Genomic DNA, 16,339 nt, shown 5'->3' with positions numbered 1-16,339 from the left:
GGTCTACTCTCTAGACCCCAACTGTTAAGGAAAATATTGCATTTCAGAAGTGCAGGGCTGAAAAGAATTTTAAAGAGCTCCACTAGTTTAGTTGTTTTTGTCTTTGTTTTGTGCTGTTGTTTTTATTCTTGTTTTTTTAGAGAGAGAGAGCAAGCCAGAGAGCAGGAGGGGCCGAGGGAGAGAGAATCTCAAGTAGGCTCCATGCTCAGGATGGAGCCCAACGCAGGGCTCGATCTCACGGTGACTGAGCCTGAACCAAGAGTCAGAAGCTCAACCGACTGAGCCACCCAGGCGCCCCTACTATAGTTTTTGTAGTTAATTTGTACAGAAAAGAATAGTGATAAAGAGACCATGAGAATGCTGAGTTTGGTTTTTTTCACTTGTGGACTTTGAAGGAATTCTCCAAAAAAAGCACCTACTATGTACTGGGAAACGGTCAGACGTTTTCATCCCCACGTGTAAATACATGCTGTGTGTGTGTGTGTGTGTGTGTGTGTGTGTGTGTGTGGACATATTTGAAAGAAAAACAGAGAATTATTATTTTGCTAATATTGTCCTTGAGGAAAATAATATTTAGAGCACTTCATCTGCTGAGCAGGAATTTTATGTAGGCTTCTCTCCACCACACTACAGCTACACTGTGGATAGCCAGTGAAGTCGTCCCACTGGCAATTGGAATGGAATTCGGGGACGTGGTGAAAAGAGACCCAAGTGTAGGTACAGCCATACAATTAGAAAGAAAAGAATGGATATGTGGAAACCTGTCTCATTCAGAACATTCGAGGTGTGCGTTGTGCACGAATATTGTGATAAATATTTGTAAATAAATGCTACAAGGAAGGGAACAGAATAGGTTTGAGAGAGAGGGATGAGAGACAGCTGGAACGGAGGGCATCAAATGGAGAGCGAGGGAGGGCGCAGTCTTGGCAGGTGTTGGAAAAGTGGGGAGACAGCTGGTCACCAGTGCTGAATGCTAGCCAGGGGTGACAGTGGTTGAAGGTTGGGGAAAACCTTTCAGAGTTTAAGAAAGCTTCTTGGAACTGAAAGCCAATACATTGGAGACATCTCCAGGTTGTGACCGAGTTTTAAAAATTCAGCTTTAAAAGGTCCTTGAAAAAGCAATAATTTATTTATTTTTTTGTTTAGGAAGGAAGGAAGAAAAGAAAAGAAAGGAAGGAAGGAAGGAAGGAAGGAAGGAAGGAAGGAAGGAAGGAAGGAAGAAAGAAAGAAAAAGACTTTAAAGTGGTTTGAACATAAAAACAAAGGGCTAATAAGTCAACCCCAAAAGAAATTGTCCACGATGGCACACAGTATTTGAAAATAAGCTCCTAGAGAATTTACCAGAGTGTGAAAGAATTATGCAAACTGATCAGTTGTGGCTCAGAGCTGTCTCAAGTGCGATAGGCATTTTCTCAGATGAATGTGAGATAACTTTTAGACACCCCTCCTCCTGGGGACAGAAAGCTCTATCGCAGTCACGAGATTCCAGTAACATGGTAGGAAGACTCCTACACACGCCTAGTTCAATGGGTTGTACCTTTCCCTTAATAGGAAAAGATCTCTTGTTTCACAAAGGCCAAGGCAGCCCTCTGACAGGAAGGGCTCCTTACTGGTGAGCTCAGTGACTTCAGGTCTTTTGTTCTTCAGTCTCCTGAGCTACAGCAAAGGATGTGGCTGGGGTAGGAGGCGGGGACTACGCATGTGTGTGTGTGTGTGTGCATGTGTGTGTGTGTGTGTGTGTGCGCGTGTGTTCTCATTTCCGCTTCCCCTTTCTGAGCTGGCAACAGCAGTTTAATGAGGACAGAGAGAAAGGTACAACATGCAATATGATATTTTGTCATTGTCCTCACTCAGACCCCGATACCTGGGAAGGGCTTGGCCCGACTTTGCTAACTGCTCTGCCTCAAACTCTGCTCTCTGCCTGCAGACCCGTGAGTATAATTTCCACCTCGATTTTAAGACTATACTGATTTGGGACAGTGCCGGGAGATAGAGAAAACAGGTAGGAGAGAAATCAGGTTGCCAAGAAAAGGGAAAAATCAGGAGAAAATCTCCCACATCCCTGACTTCAATCTTAAAAAATTCATCACTGTGCCTCTTGGAATAGAAAGGACACTTTACTTTTTTTTCTTCTTCTTCTTCCAATTACAGGAGAGGTACTCTATTTAGGGCCACAAACTCATGGGTTCTTCGGATGGTCCGAATTACTATTTAGGAATGTTTCACCTTTCTCATGTGGGAAGTTCCTCTCTGTGTCTTGCTATACTCCCTTGTGCTGTAATTTCAAGCCGATTCTAACTTTGAAAGATTCTCAAGGAGACAAGTTTCTCACTTCCCTGCAGGTCCCATTCTCGTGCTTGTAACTGTGAACTAGTGGAAAGACCCCGCCTAAACCGGTGCTGCTTTGTGTGGGGGGACTACTGTCCTCCGAAGCTGCAGGAGAAAGCTGGCCAGGAGATAAGCTACAGCAAGACAGGCTGGGCGTCGATAGGAGGGAGAAGTCACACGCTGGACGGTGCCAGGCCAGCTTCACTGGAAGGCTCAAGAGTGATAACCATCTGTGGGGGTTGTCTCTCAGGCTGTACATCTCAGAGGAGGATGGAGGGGTATGTTGACCACTTAATGACTTACGTCATCTCGGGTGGGGGAGGGTCTGTGCCCCTCCAGCATCCCTTGTCTTACTGGCAGCCGGGCTCAGCATGTCACCACCTACATGACTTTTGGGGAAGGTAGAGGAGTGGAAAGATGGTCCACACTGGGGTTTTCCCAGGCCCCTGCTATGCTGCTGAGCTTTCCAGTGGGTGGAGAAGAGGCGGGTCCCCTACACAGAACAGCGACAAGATAAAAGAGCCCCCCAGAAATGGTTTGATAAGATCATGAGCATTTATAAGTACCAGTGACTCTACCACAAGTGGCTGCCTGTCTAGGCGAGAGGACTTTTGAGACAGTATGTAGCAGGTGCTGAGGGCAGGAAGTTGGAGGTGGGAGGCTTTCAGCTTATGTGTCTGAGCTGCAGATTGCCGGGTGTTGGGCTTGAGTGATTGGAGCTGAAGATCTGGTATGATTCTCCTGTAACGGGAAGCAGTACTAGGAGGAGGGTAGGCCAGGTTTATTATCTATCTCTACTAGAATATCATCAGAGATAACAAGCAGAAGATGTAGCAAGAGAGATAGAAAGAGACCTAACAAATGATTTCTTATTCACGGGCACCGCGGGGAGTTTAGAAACTCTTTACAGCCCTACTCACAGCTGTTTCTCATAACTCCCCTGGCCCCTGAAAGGAGGATGGAGCCCTGGGATTAAGCATTACGTAGCAGCCCTGGGAATCAACACAGTCATTTTTAGTTCAGGGCTTCTAATAGAGAATGGAGAGGAAGTTTTGTCCCGCCTTAGACCATGACTCATGGGTCCACCCTGGGCTACAGTAAGGGAAAAAGATCAGACACTTACACCACTTGATAACTGGCAACTATTCTGCTTTCCACTGAAAGGACAAAACCAAAGTGGTTATTCTAGTACCCACAGTACTTTGTACCCTGCCCACACCCAAGCCCAATGCAGAAACAAACTGAGGGCTTCAGAGGGGAGGGGGGTAGGAGATTGGGATAGGCTGGTGATGGGTATTAAGGAGGGCACATATCGCATGGAGCACTGGGTGTTATACGCAAACAATGAGTCATGGAACTTTACATCAAAAACTAGGGATGTACTGTATGGTGACTAGCATAATATAATAAAAAAATTTTTAAAAAAAAGAAAAAGAAAGAAAGGCCTAAACACAGATTCAGAGAAGAGAGGGTGTAGATCATTGTGAAAGAAAAAGAGGGGAGAATTAAAATGAGCACATGAGGGAAAGAACTGCATTCCCATGGAAACAGCACTGAAAAATTGAAGACATGGAGTCACAGAGCTAAGAAATCTGCTCACGCTCACTCCTGTCTCCAGACCAGGCCATCTGCAAACCAGGACAGGTTAAACGTATGTTTCTTCGCCCTGCTGTCTTTGTAGCCCATCCAGGTGAAAAAAATTCCATGCCTCCCAACACTGAGAGCACAGGATTACTCTTTTCCAAATGTATACCTTTAATGTTTCCCATGGCACTTTATGAGGCTCCCATAAAACTCATTCACACCGCGGAGGTGGGCATAGGGAAGAAAAGGAAGGAGAGAGAAAGAGGTTTTAGATGGTCTTCTTTCAGTATTTTTCAGCTGAAATTATTTATGGGAGAGAGAGGGTAAGAGCGGAGGGTAAAATAGTTATATTCATTCATTGGAATTTTTCTTCATATTGTTTATCAAATAACATCCCCCTTTTTTCCCTGAAATAGATTGAACGGCTGCTTTAGACCATAGGAGTCTCGGAATGCTCCAATGCTAGGCTCAGGGGAATTTTTGTTCTGAAGATCTTCCCGACTGCAGTGACATGGACGAGAACTAGAAATTAGGAATGTATTTCCTATCTATGAAGGAATGTGAGAACATTTTGCAGGTTGGGGTGTGTGCCGAATGGGGTGCAGTCAACCTGGCTTGAGGTGGAGGTTGTCCCATCTGCAGCAAAATGGCGGTCCTGGGGTTTCCCACAGCCCTTTGCAATGGAGCTGATATGTGCATATCTTGGCTGTAAATGGGGATAAGATGCAGAAGGTCTTGTGGGCCCCATCATGGAAACTCTGTTTCCTTCTTCTCTCCTCCCACGCTTGTTTTCACTCTCATTCCCCGTTTACAGGCCCTGCTTGGGTGTAGGCACAATACAGACAGAAGAGAAGAGAGGTCTGTCTGATACATGTTCCCGGGAGGAGGCCAAGAGTGGAAACTACAGGGGCATGAGGAAGGCGCTGTGGTGTAAAGGAAAAAGCAGAGACCTGGGGCTCAGATCTTGTGAGTTTCAGTCCCATTCATAACCTTAATAGTCTATGTGATTTCAGATAATCCTCCCCTTGTCTCTCCCTCTCCCTCTCTCTCCCTCTCTCTTTCTTCTCACTTTCTCCCCCTGCCGCCCTTTCTCTTTTTCAAAATGACTGACCAGGATTAGATGATCTCTCAGGTCCGTCTGGGCATGAAGGAAGAAGGAAGGAACTACTTACAGTTTATGTTTTATCTCTGCCCAGCAGCTGTGTCCCTCTTTCCCCATCTGGATTTTACTTTATTATTATTTTTTTAATTTTAATGTTTTTTTATTATATTATGTTAGTCACCATGCAGTACATCCCCGGTTTCCGATGTAAAGCTCGATGATTCATTAGTTGCGTATGACACCCAGTGCACCATGCAACACGTGCCCTCCTTACTACCCATCACCGGTCTATCCCATTCCCCCACCCCCCTCCCCTCTGAGGCCCTCAGTTTGTTTCTCATAGTCCATAGTCTCTCATGTTTCATTCCCCCTTCTGATTACCCCCCCTTTCTTTATCCCTTTCTTCCCCTACTGATCATCCTAGTTCTTATGTTCCATAGATGAGAGAGATCATGATAGTTGTCTTTCTCTGCTTGACTTAGTTCACTGAGCATTATCTCCTCCATCTGGATTTTACATCCGCTCTTATACCCTGCTGCTCACTCCTTCCTTCTTATTCCTGAGCGTGTTCTGACTTTAGTGAATGGCTTAGACTGAGGGAAAACTAATAATAATAATTGCTATCGTTTATTAAGCACTTCCTTAATATAAGAGGGACTTAACATCCATTACCTGATATTAACCCCCAGTAGCCCAACAAGTTGTGTGTTACCTGTTTTACATATGAAGAAACTTAGGTTTAGGGGGCAGGTGACTTTAGCAAGGACACATATGCAGTAAGTAGATAGAACCGTGATTCCAAACAAGGCTAACTCTGATCCCAAGGCCCTTGCTCTTTCTACCGTTTTCCTTCTCGAGAGTTGGCCATCCTTACTGGGCCCCTGAAAAATATCCCCATGAGACACCTGTGAGCAGAACTGATATTTGACAGGTACAAATCGGTAGACCCATAATGATGGTTAAAATATTTCCATACCAAGTTATGATAAATATCAATTGCCCCAAGCCCACTGAGTGCCCATGACTAACCCAACTATCCCAGCTCTTCCCACAAGGTTCCCAGACTGGCACCAGAAACTCAATGCCATAGACTTGTAGGATCCAGCTACAGGGCTGTGACTGGTGTCACCTATGATTGGTCAGTGCTGCTCTAAAACCATCCTTAAATGTTCTGAATGGCCCAACAATCTGAAAGCAATGTGGAATCCCAGGCAGACTTTCTCCTCTCAACTAGAACCTAGTTGGACCCTTGCTGCTGTGAGCCTGACAAAGGCAAAACTGCTTCATAATCTAGTTGGACTTAAGAAGGAGAATTATGCTAATAACCAAACAAAGCAACATTTCCTTCCCTAAGATTGTCACAAAGCCAAGAGCAAATTAATTTGGGTTTATGCTGCCTCTTACATAAGATGCTATGAAGTGGAGAGAGTTTATGTAGCATGTAAAATGGAGAATTTACTGAAATAGTTTCTCCTTTCTTTTATCCCAAATTACATGTACACTGATACTTGGGTGGAAATATTAGGTTATTTTCTTGTTCTGTAATTGATGGAAAGACCATACAATTAGAGTCAGACCAACCTGAGTCTAATTCTCCACATTACAAGATCCTGAATATATGACCCTGGATAAGTCACCTATGTCCCTGAGCTTCACGTAGCCGTAGTTAGCGCAAAGGTGATTGTCAGGATTAAGTGAGATAGTTTACAGGAAGGTTTCATGGATAAATATAATTGTACTCTGTAATCCCAGTGATTTTAGCACCTATCACTGTGACTGGCCCATATCAATATACGGGAACTCTCTGGCTACTTCCCTTAGGACACGGACTGGCGGTATATGGTGCACTCGGTCCAGTAACAATGACAGACCCGTAGAGGTCTCCCCCTGCCACTACTCTTGCTGCTTCTGCTGATGATTTTTGCTAGAAGACACTCCTTTCAAAGCTCTTAACACCCAAATCTTCTTTGTCTAACTTCGATCCTGTCAGCTGAAATTTCTATAACATCCTTGAAACAAAGAGGATTCCCTCCTGCTCTATTTGTTGAAGTCAGATTCCAGAACATTGGCCAGATTGCGGAGAAATACTTAGGGAGTGAACCTCTAGAGAGATGTAGGAAAGAGGAAAGGACGAAGGGCTGGAAATGAGAGCAGAAGGGAAAAGAAGGCATTTAAAGAGTGATCCAGGCAAATAGCAATAGAGTCAGTGTGGAGTTTTCTGGGTTGGGGGGCGGTCAGTTAGTAGGAACATCAGAGAAAAAAATACCGGCAGGCTAGGACTTCCTTCCTCACAGGGTTAGATTAAATACAATAAACCAGCATCACGAAAGATGGTCCTCAGATTCCAGAAGGAGCTTCTGACCAAGGAGTGGAAACTTTGCATGGAAGACTCCGGGAAAATATTTTTTAAATAGAGAAGAATTTGGTAGTTTAAGCTTTATAAAATTCTGTCAGACTTGTGTGACCCCTATGTTCCATCAGCAAAAGATCAGCGTGACTTTGCCCCAAGCCTCTTTCCCCTTCGCGACAAGGTATATAAGTATACGTACATTAGGGTTTGAGCCCCTGTGGCGAGTCGGGAGCCCCTGTCCCACAGGCATGTGCTAAATGAGGATAGCTCTTCAGCACCGGTAGGGTTCTCGCTCTATGCATGTACAGCGTTTGCTGAGCCCCTCCTGCTGCAGGTACCCTGCTGGGTCTCGAGATGGGGCTTGGGGGAGGGGTTACAAGGAAGGGGGCGTGATGACGAGACAGGTGACCTCTTGCCTCTTGCCGCATGTGGTGTGAGCATATGTGCTGGTTGCCAGAGGTGGGGAAGAGAAGAGATGACTTGAACAGGCCTTCAAAGTGTAGACAGAATTTGTCTGGATAGAGGGGAGGTGGATGAAATTGCATAAGCTGAAGAAAAATAGCGGAAGTGTTCAAACAGTGCTGGAGCTCAGTGAGCACTGCCTAACACAATCACACTCCTTTGGGCTCCTTCTGGGCCTCCCCCGTTCAAGACTCAGCGCTTTCCTGAGTCCACGGAAGTTGGAAGTGCAAGCACCTCATAAGTCAGTGTCTCTGGGCCGCGGGACCGTTTCCTAACGCTTCTGGGGAACATCGTACCAAAGCATTTTCTTTTGCAGGCATTATCCATACAGATATTTCAAACTCGACTAGAGTACATTCAGAGGCATTGGCATTGAAGGCAAATTTGTACAACACTGACTCCCACCAATTCATTTTCAAGAGGGTGAAACCCCTGCCCAAGGAGGAAACCTAACTGACGTGCCAGAAGTCCATGAATTGGACCAAAAGGTTGAAAGAATGCCCACGTCTACCCTGATTCCCGGTCACTACTCTTTTCACTGCTCCCAAGTCTGTTGTACATATGGGTGTATGTGTCTGTGTGCTTACCTGAAGGAACTGTGTCCAGGCCCTTCTCTCTCTATCACAAGGAGCCCCAAGACCCTCAAAGTTGCCATCTGCGTGCACCCATCCTGCAATTCTTTCTAACGCCGTCACTACTGATGTTCTTGCCTGATACCATTTGCCACTTCCTCCAGATTCCCACAGAGGATACCAGTTTCTTATCTCTCAGCAGCACAGCTTCCTCCTGCGATCTCTGACCAGACAGTTCTACTCGTCCCTCCCTCATAATATCCCTGCGCTCATCTTGTTCCCACATAACACCATGAACAGGTCTCTGCGGCAGAGACTGGGGGGAAACGAACTTGTCCAATTCCCTGGGCCCATGTCCAGTCCGCCACAGTTGAGAAGATTAGCGGAGATGTGCCTTGCATCTTTTCTTTCAGAACCATGTTGCTTTCCTAAGGGAAGAAATTATTCCATTCTCACCCACATTGCTTAGAAAATGGCTGCCATTCTCAGTGGGCGGTAGAGTCCTTAACTCGTCCTGCCTTTTTGTTGCCATAACCATAATAGCCATTTATTTATAAACCCTTCTTTGGAATTCTTAGGCGTTGAGCATTCTGTTTCCATAGGCTTTTTCCTTTAGGTATTTGCATTGAGTAAAACCTTTGCGCATGGGACAGAACAGCAAATAGGAATAGTTAAGAAAATACAATGTCTGGTCATAATTATAAGAACTCCTAGAGCAGAAATAAATCTTAGGATAACCTTCAAATTCATCTCTTTTCTCTAGCTTGCTGCATGAAACATTGTTTCATGCTTGGTAACACACAGTCACAGATTACTTGTTAACAGTTTCAAAAACTGCTCTCCCTACATGTGTTTATGGTGCATCTGGAAGGCAGTGGGTTCCTGAATATTCTGAGTCTCCTGAATATTCATCCGTTTAGAGAATCAGTATTTACAAAGCAACTACAATGAGTGTGTTTCTGTTTTAGGCATTAGGGATACCGCAGCGAACAAGGAATAACGCAGACAAAACCCCTGTCCTCATGGAGCTGATATTCCAATCAGAAGAGCAAACCATCGATTAGATTTACAACTAAAATATAAAGTATGTTAGTGATAAGGACTAAGAAGAAAAAAAGATCAAGCAGAGAAGGAAATCAGTGAAAGTGGCCACTGTGGGCTGTAGGAGCCAGGCCTGGCTTCACGAAGAAGGTTAGCTAAGAGCTGGGCTTTGCAAGTGCGGTGTGTCAAAGGCCAACGGTCAAGAGGATGGAGAGGGAAAAGAACAGGAGAAAAGCACAGGGTTTAAAGGAGATAAGCATTTTCAGGGGGCAAAGGGGAAATTAGCCTATATGTGTGCAACATAGTTTCAAAGATGTGAGCCGAAGGTAGAATAGATTCGTATCACAGAGGATGTCGAAACCCAAGTAGAGATACCTATCTACCATCTCAATTAGCAAGATTCTGGCACTGCACTGGGCACTGTGGGGGCTCAGCTATAGAACGGCACAACCGGGAGCTTACGGTACCAGAAGCATCAAACTGTAGGGCATAACGTCCCAGTTGAGAAACTGAGACCAGAGAAAGATTGAATTTTCCAAGGTCGTACCACTAGCAGAGCGGCAAAGTAAAGTGCAGGAGTCACGTCCTCCCTCTTTCCTTCTTTCCTCCTTTCTTTCTTTCCTTCCCCTCTTCCTTCCCTTCTTTCTTCCTGCCCTCCTGCCTTCCTTTTAAATTCCCCTCATTACCAACAAAGTCCTTTTTCGTGAGCTGAAGAGTTCTGATTTAGATGAGGTCCATTTACTCTGGGCGTTAAAGACAGTAGGCAAGTCAGCCTTTGACGTTTTCTTCTCTGGACCAACCGACACCAACCTATTCTATATTTGGAAGGTGCAGAACTAGGTAAATAAACCCTGATCAAGGCCTTTTAGATTTCCTAAGTTCTTTCTAGTGGCTGTTTCATCCTCTCTCTTATCACCTCGCAAGAGCTCTGATTGAAGGACAAGTTTCTCTGCCCCTCTTTGTGGTTTTCCCGCCTCACTAGCTGAATTTATTCATTTAATTGCCCTTAAAAGGCCCAGACAGTGGACAAAGAACCAGGTGCTCAGGGTTTACAACGTCTCAGAGCGCCAACTGCTGTCTCTCCTTGGAGAAGATTAGGCGGTGGGCTGGACCCGAAGTGGAAGAATTTAGATCCAAGTAACAGTAACTATGTGCTGTTCTTCTCTGGCTATGTTCTGTCTGTAGCAAGCAGAGGCATCCAAAACAATTTTATTGCCCTAGGAAGGCACTGTAGGTTCAGGACGGCCTTTTCAAAAATAGCTAGTTTAGTCTTTGAAGAATAGAAGTCCCTGGACACCGGCACTCTTCTTATTTTTTTTCTTCTTGCTTTCCCTTACTCCGACAATTAAAAGCATTGCTATGAGGACGGAGCTGTCCAGGGCAGCTCCAGGGAGCAGAGGGTGAGCCGGTGAAGAGCACTGGTCCGGCTCCCGTGGCCACTGTAAGCGGGTTGAGTGTGGCAGGTGAGGGAGAGGCAGGAGGACCGAGCATCAGCCGATGAATGCACATTAGCCTCAAGGCTTTTTAAGGTCTATTCAGACAAGATTCTTCCCCCCCCCCTTTGAATAAGTGGCTAGTGCCATCAGAATGTATCTTTTGGAAGAACACAGAGATGTTGAGTGGGCCGTGTTAAATGAAATATAAATGTATGGACGAACTGAGGAGCTAACTCCTAGCAGTGCAGAAACCCACGCTGACAAATTAGAAAGGAATGATCCTGAAGGTCGTGGCTGCACATTGCATAAGGCAACGTCTCCCTGTTGTTTGTATTATGGGATTTTTTTTTCCCAAAAGAAATATTATGTGGACCCCTATATATACAGGAAACAAAACAAAGCAAACGACAGACTCAGAATGACTGTAGTTGGACTGACACCCTGGCTGTGGCACGTTTGAGATCTGGAAATTCTTCCTATATCTTTACGAAGCCCAAATCAAGTGAATTTTATCAATTGCTGATTTAAAGATCTTCTAATTTTAGTGGAAGAGTCTGAAAGACAACATTCTTGAGGATTAAAGAAAGCTGTTTTCTAAGACAGTACGCCAGCCATCGTGAGACATAGCAATTCTTTAAGTTAGAAGAACTTTCTCAATATCCCTTAAATCATAAGATGTTTGAAGTTCTGAGATTTGCTGATTTGAAACACTTGCCCTGGTATGTGTCAGAGCATGGAGGGGAGAGGGGTGCGGGGTGGGGGTTGGGGGGACAGAGGAAGGGCTGGACAAGTCCTCCCCCTTCCAGAAGGGGCAGAGGGATTATGCTCCTTCATGCTGAGTGGGAAGATGTGGGGGCAGCCCTGGGGTGGTTTCTGGACAGAGCACAAGGGGGTGATCGCTGTATTTCAGCTCTTAGAACGGCATTCCTGTGGCGGGAGGCCCTGAAGTCTGACCTGGGGCCATGGAGGGCTCTGTGCTGAGCCCCACCTCCTGGGAGAAACGGCGGGCCTGGCTCCGGCAGAGCCGCCACTGGCAGACCCAGGTCCTGGAGGAGGAGGCCGCGGCTGCCCTGCGAGATGTCTCTGATCCTGAGCCTTCCAGCCTGGATGATGTTTTCCAGGAAGGTAAGCGGCAGTTAGACAACACGACCTCGTGCCAGGGAAAACGTGCCAGCACGCACGGGTCTGCTGAGCGTCCACAGTTGAGGCTCGGCTTCAGGGAGGCTCCGTTTTGATGGGTTTAATGCGTTTAAGGGAAGAGTAAAGTAATACAAAAATGTAAATGATGGGGGAGAGAGATAAGCATAAGATTAGGAAAAATAAATTACATTTTTGCATCATCCCTAGAAGCTGTCTGTAAGGGCCTGAGGTCGGGGTTCTCTTGAACACATTGGGGTGTTTTTAGTTGGTCTGTCCAAAAAGTAACGCTCAGTTTGGGCGCCTGGACTCTGGCTGCAAACGTGCTGCTGGCGAGCTGTGCGACCTTTGGAAGGTCCCTTACCCCTCAGACGCGTATTTGTCTCGCGGCAGTGGGAGCAACCGAAGTCGCAGTAGTACTTTTCATCCGTGCCTCTCAGAGCTTCTTTGAGGTTCGAATGAGACTACAAACACAAAAGTTAAAAAAAAAAAGAGAAAGAAAGAAAGAAAGAAAGAAAGAAAGAAAGAAAGAAAGAAAGAAAGAAGAAAGAAAGAAAGAAAGAAAGAAAGAAAGAAAGAAAGAAAGAAAGAAAGAAAGAAAAGAAAAAACCCTTATATATATAAACCCATCCTTGCTTATCTGGCCAAAAACACAAAAGCACGAACACAAGATTGTGATTTTGTTGTTGTTGTTTTCCTTTTTATTTATTTTTTATTTTATTTTAAGGAGAAGGATCCACCTCTGTTCCCAAATCTTGGGGAGAAGGGAGCAGTGGGCCTGCCATCCTGGGCATTTTCCAGGTTCTGGGAGGAAGGGGGCGGGAGGCAGAGAGAGAAGCAGCAGCCACTATTTTTATACACGGGTGTATTCTTCTCATGTCTTAAAGAAAAGTGTATGGGGGGAAGTCTTATGACGTGGCTCCCAGAAGGGTACACTCGCGGAACGAGGTGGGTTGCAGGGAGGTAGTCTGACCCCCTTCAGCTCTCGCAGTGATCCGACCTCTGACATTTCCAGGGAACCCAATCCACAAGATTGAAGACTGGCTGCAGGAGTGCGGGTAAGAGCTGGAGGCCCTGGCAGTGAGCGTGCTGGTGTTGGATACGCCTGCAGGCACCGACTCTTGGGAACAGAGAGGGGAATCGGTTTGATTTGGGCCTAACGATTAGAAGCGAGGTTGAAAAGGTGGGGGTGGGGGCAGATTATAAGGGTTTGGGTTGAGTGTGGGCACTGGGCCTGGGCTGTAAATGAAGCTTAACTCTGGGCTGAGATGAAAGTAGGTGAATATCTGGAAATCCAGGCTGGATGTGGTCTAAGCCCAGAGGGATGGAAATCTGCAGCTCTGGGGACTGTCTGGGCTGAGTTGCAGAACCCTATTCCATCACTCCTCCTTCAGACTGGAGTCTTACACTGTGTAACAGTAGAGGAGTTGGAAACCTCGTTGCTCCTATGATCACAACACAGGACGATGGGCTAAGGGTTTACCTCAGTTATCCAAAGCAGTGGAGAACTGGAACAGTTACTTCAAGGCAAAACGCAGTACCTCCCTCCTCAGAAACACGAAAAGATGAGGCCCCGCACCCCATCAGCACCATTTTAGGGTCAGTCTACCCAGACACAGAGGGAAAGCTTCTGTGCCCTATTTAAGCCTGATCATTTGTGTGATAATTCTGAGAATTTATGACTCTTGCCTGTTCCCCTCCTTCTTTCCCCTCCAGGAATGTTTCAAACTTTATATAGCCTTTAATCTGAACTCATCCATGAACTCATAAATAAACCCATCCGTGTTTATTTGGTAGGAAATAAATAGCACTGAATCATCTAAGGTTGTTTATTTCAACTCTGCCCCAGAACGTAATGCCAGGAAGGATTTATTCTGTGTTTTTGTGGGTTTGCAAAACATACTTGTCCTTGTCGTCCTAACCTGGTTCACAAGGCATTGACTTCGCAGTCTGAGAAGGGGCCTCAGAGTTCAGGAAGCGAAAGGATGGTGGTAATAGGAATGTTTGCACGTTTTGGTGCGTCCCAACTAGCCTAGGATTTGCAGTGCCTCACCCGATACCTACAGGAGAACCAGTCAGCTAACGTCCTTCCATCATTAACTACGCTTGAGTCAGTTTACATCAGTAATGGTGGCCAGTGCCTTTGCTGATGTCTGAGTGTCTAAATGGCTTAGAAGGGGGCCAAGGAGTTTAAAATATGCTCCTTGACTTCAAACTTACTACATTCCAGCTGAAAAGAAAAAATTCACAGAAACACAAGATTGTAGACCCCAAAGATTACGTTTCCCCACTTAGATTCTACACCAAAACATGTGCTGAAAAAGTGGTCTGGCGAGTGCACAGGCTCAGAGAGCTGGGCGGACACTTGTGCCAACTCTCTGTGTAAGCGACTGTAGGAAAACAGCCCAAACGCCTTCTCTCTCAGACTCCCCGCCTATGAAGTGGAGACTTAGGATCACAACATCTCAGAGTTTCTTGTGGGGTTTAAACGGTGTAATATGTGCACAGGGGTTGTCTGCCCGGTACTAAAACATGGGCAGGGAGGTTTATAGTGTAGGGGCTTTGGCCACTTTAGAAGAGCTCTGCCTACAGACTTAGCATCTGTCTGTCTAAATCTCGTTATTTCTGGGAAAAGCACGTCCAGAAGTGACAAACACCAGCTACGTCTGCGAAGGAAAAAAATAGGAGAGAATGGGAGTAAAATGAGACTTCAGTTATATTTTTAGTATTATTTTTATATTTTTATTCACAGAGATCAGAAACGAAAATGACAAAACATTTACATGTGTGAAAACGGGGTGGCAAGTGCAGGGGTGTCTGTCGCATTTTCTATCCCTTTCTATGTGTTGAAAAAATGTTAATATTTACACTTTGAAAAGCCCACAGGAAAGTCTCTTAACACACCTTTGTCTCTGCAGGGGGAATTTAGGTTCATAAAGTATTTCCAATTTTCTCCCATATATATTATATTATATTATAAATATATAAATAAATATGTAATAAATATATAACATAAAATATATAATATATAATATAACAAATATATATAATATATATAACAAATAACAAATATATATATAATAACAAATATATATAATATATTATATATATAAATATTTCTCCCTAATATATATGTAAACTTTTTTGTTATATGGGAAAATCAGAAAAATTTGATGATGGTTGATGGTAGCGAGAGATCACTGGATTGTAATAATAGACGATGAAGAAGAGGGGGAAAGGCATTGCAGACAGGCCGTTCTGAGTCAGTTCTTGGGCTGTCAAGACCACAGGAAAGAAGATGAACAGGAACCTGCATTCACTGGACACCTGTCCACTCTGTTGACAGGTGCCTGGGAGGCCCTTTTCAACTTTTACTTCAAGACTGTATAGCTTCCATTTTCTTTCCAATGCCAAACAGACATCCTCTAATATCGAGACAGCTTTGCTTTCTGACAAGCTGTCCAAGAAAGCCCACCAGCTTCCTGGTGACTGAGGGTCGGTGTCTCTCAGTGTACTGAAGCTAGTGGCAGGCCCTCCTGCTGCAGGTCAAGATCACGTATACTTTTTTTTTTTTTAAGATTTTATTTATTCATTTGTCAGAGAGAGAGACAGCCAGCAAGAGAGGGAACACAGCAGGGGGAGTGGGAGAGGAAGAAGCAGGCTCCCAGCGGAGGAGCCCGATGTGGGGCTCGATCCCAGAAATCCGGGATCACGCCCTGAGCCGAAGGCAGACGCTTAATGACTGAGCCACCCAGGCACCCCAAGATCATGTATACCTTTACTCACTATGCCTGTCCTTTTGCTTCCTCCTCTTACGGCTCTCAGGGGGGTTTCTAGGACGTGAATGTGTTGCTCGTGAATCATTGGAGGTAGGGTTAGGAGCCCCAAAATCATCTGTGTGGACTTAGCTTAAATCTCTGCAGGCAAAATCCATGGAAATTGCTGGAAGAAGCTGAAAATAGTCACATCCTTCTCACAATCTGATCCTCCTTCCTCCTTTTGTTTCTGAATTGGGTATACAGGAGGGGCAGTTCCCTGGCTCTTCTGTCACAGACTTGAAGTGATGCTAGGGGATCTTTCAGTGGAAGATGGAGACAGACGAACAGCCATAGATCTGGTCCCTAGTCATCATTTTATGTCCTAAGCAATAACCCATGAAAGGCCTGGGACTTGGGTGATGGCATGAAGTTTTCAATCAATGTCAGTTTGATCAGTAGATTCAGGCGCATGTCCGCGCTTCTGGGGTAGATTCCACACACACAGCCCACGGTCCCAGAGCTCCTCCCGGGCGGGTCCTCATATAAAGAATACGCGCATGCCTGCCGGG

The 16,339-nt window shown here is 45.4% G+C and overlaps 1 protein-coding gene across 8 annotated transcripts in view; it reads left to right on the top strand.

The window, feature by feature from the left end:
- The first annotated feature begins 1,774 nt into the window (after window positions 1–1,774).
- Window positions 1,775–16,339, top strand: part of TESPA1 (thymocyte expressed, positive selection associated 1) — a 35,323-nt gene continuing 20,758 nt past the window's right edge. For 3 of the 8 annotated variants that reach the window (XR_015721702.1, XM_045800832.2, XM_087855904.1), the window contains exons 1-5: window positions 1,775–1,931; window positions 2,343–2,606; window positions 4,727–4,878; window positions 11,786–12,000; window positions 13,028–13,070. Coding sequence is in view for 7 of the 8 variants with exons in the window: in XM_045800832.2 (XP_045656788.1) it covers window positions 11,838–12,000; window positions 13,028–13,070 (206 nt within the window). In the remaining variant the exon portion in view is untranslated. Of the gene's footprint in view, window positions 1,932–2,342; window positions 2,607–4,328; window positions 4,473–4,726; window positions 4,879–11,420; window positions 11,595–11,785; window positions 12,001–13,027; window positions 13,071–16,339 lie in introns of all 8 variants that reach the window. The other 5 variants (XM_087855903.1, XM_045800831.2, XM_045800835.2 and 2 more) reach the window with 5 other exon arrangements.

Source organism: Ursus americanus, chromosome 25 (genome assembly GCF_024610735.1).
Source record: "Ursus americanus isolate L20-20 chromosome 25, mUrsAme1.1.p, whole genome shotgun sequence".
NCBI lineage: Eukaryota > Metazoa > Chordata > Mammalia > Carnivora > Ursidae > Ursus > Ursus americanus.
The sequence above is the reverse complement of the archived record's forward strand: the minus strand, read 5'-3'. Positions and strand labels throughout refer to the sequence as shown.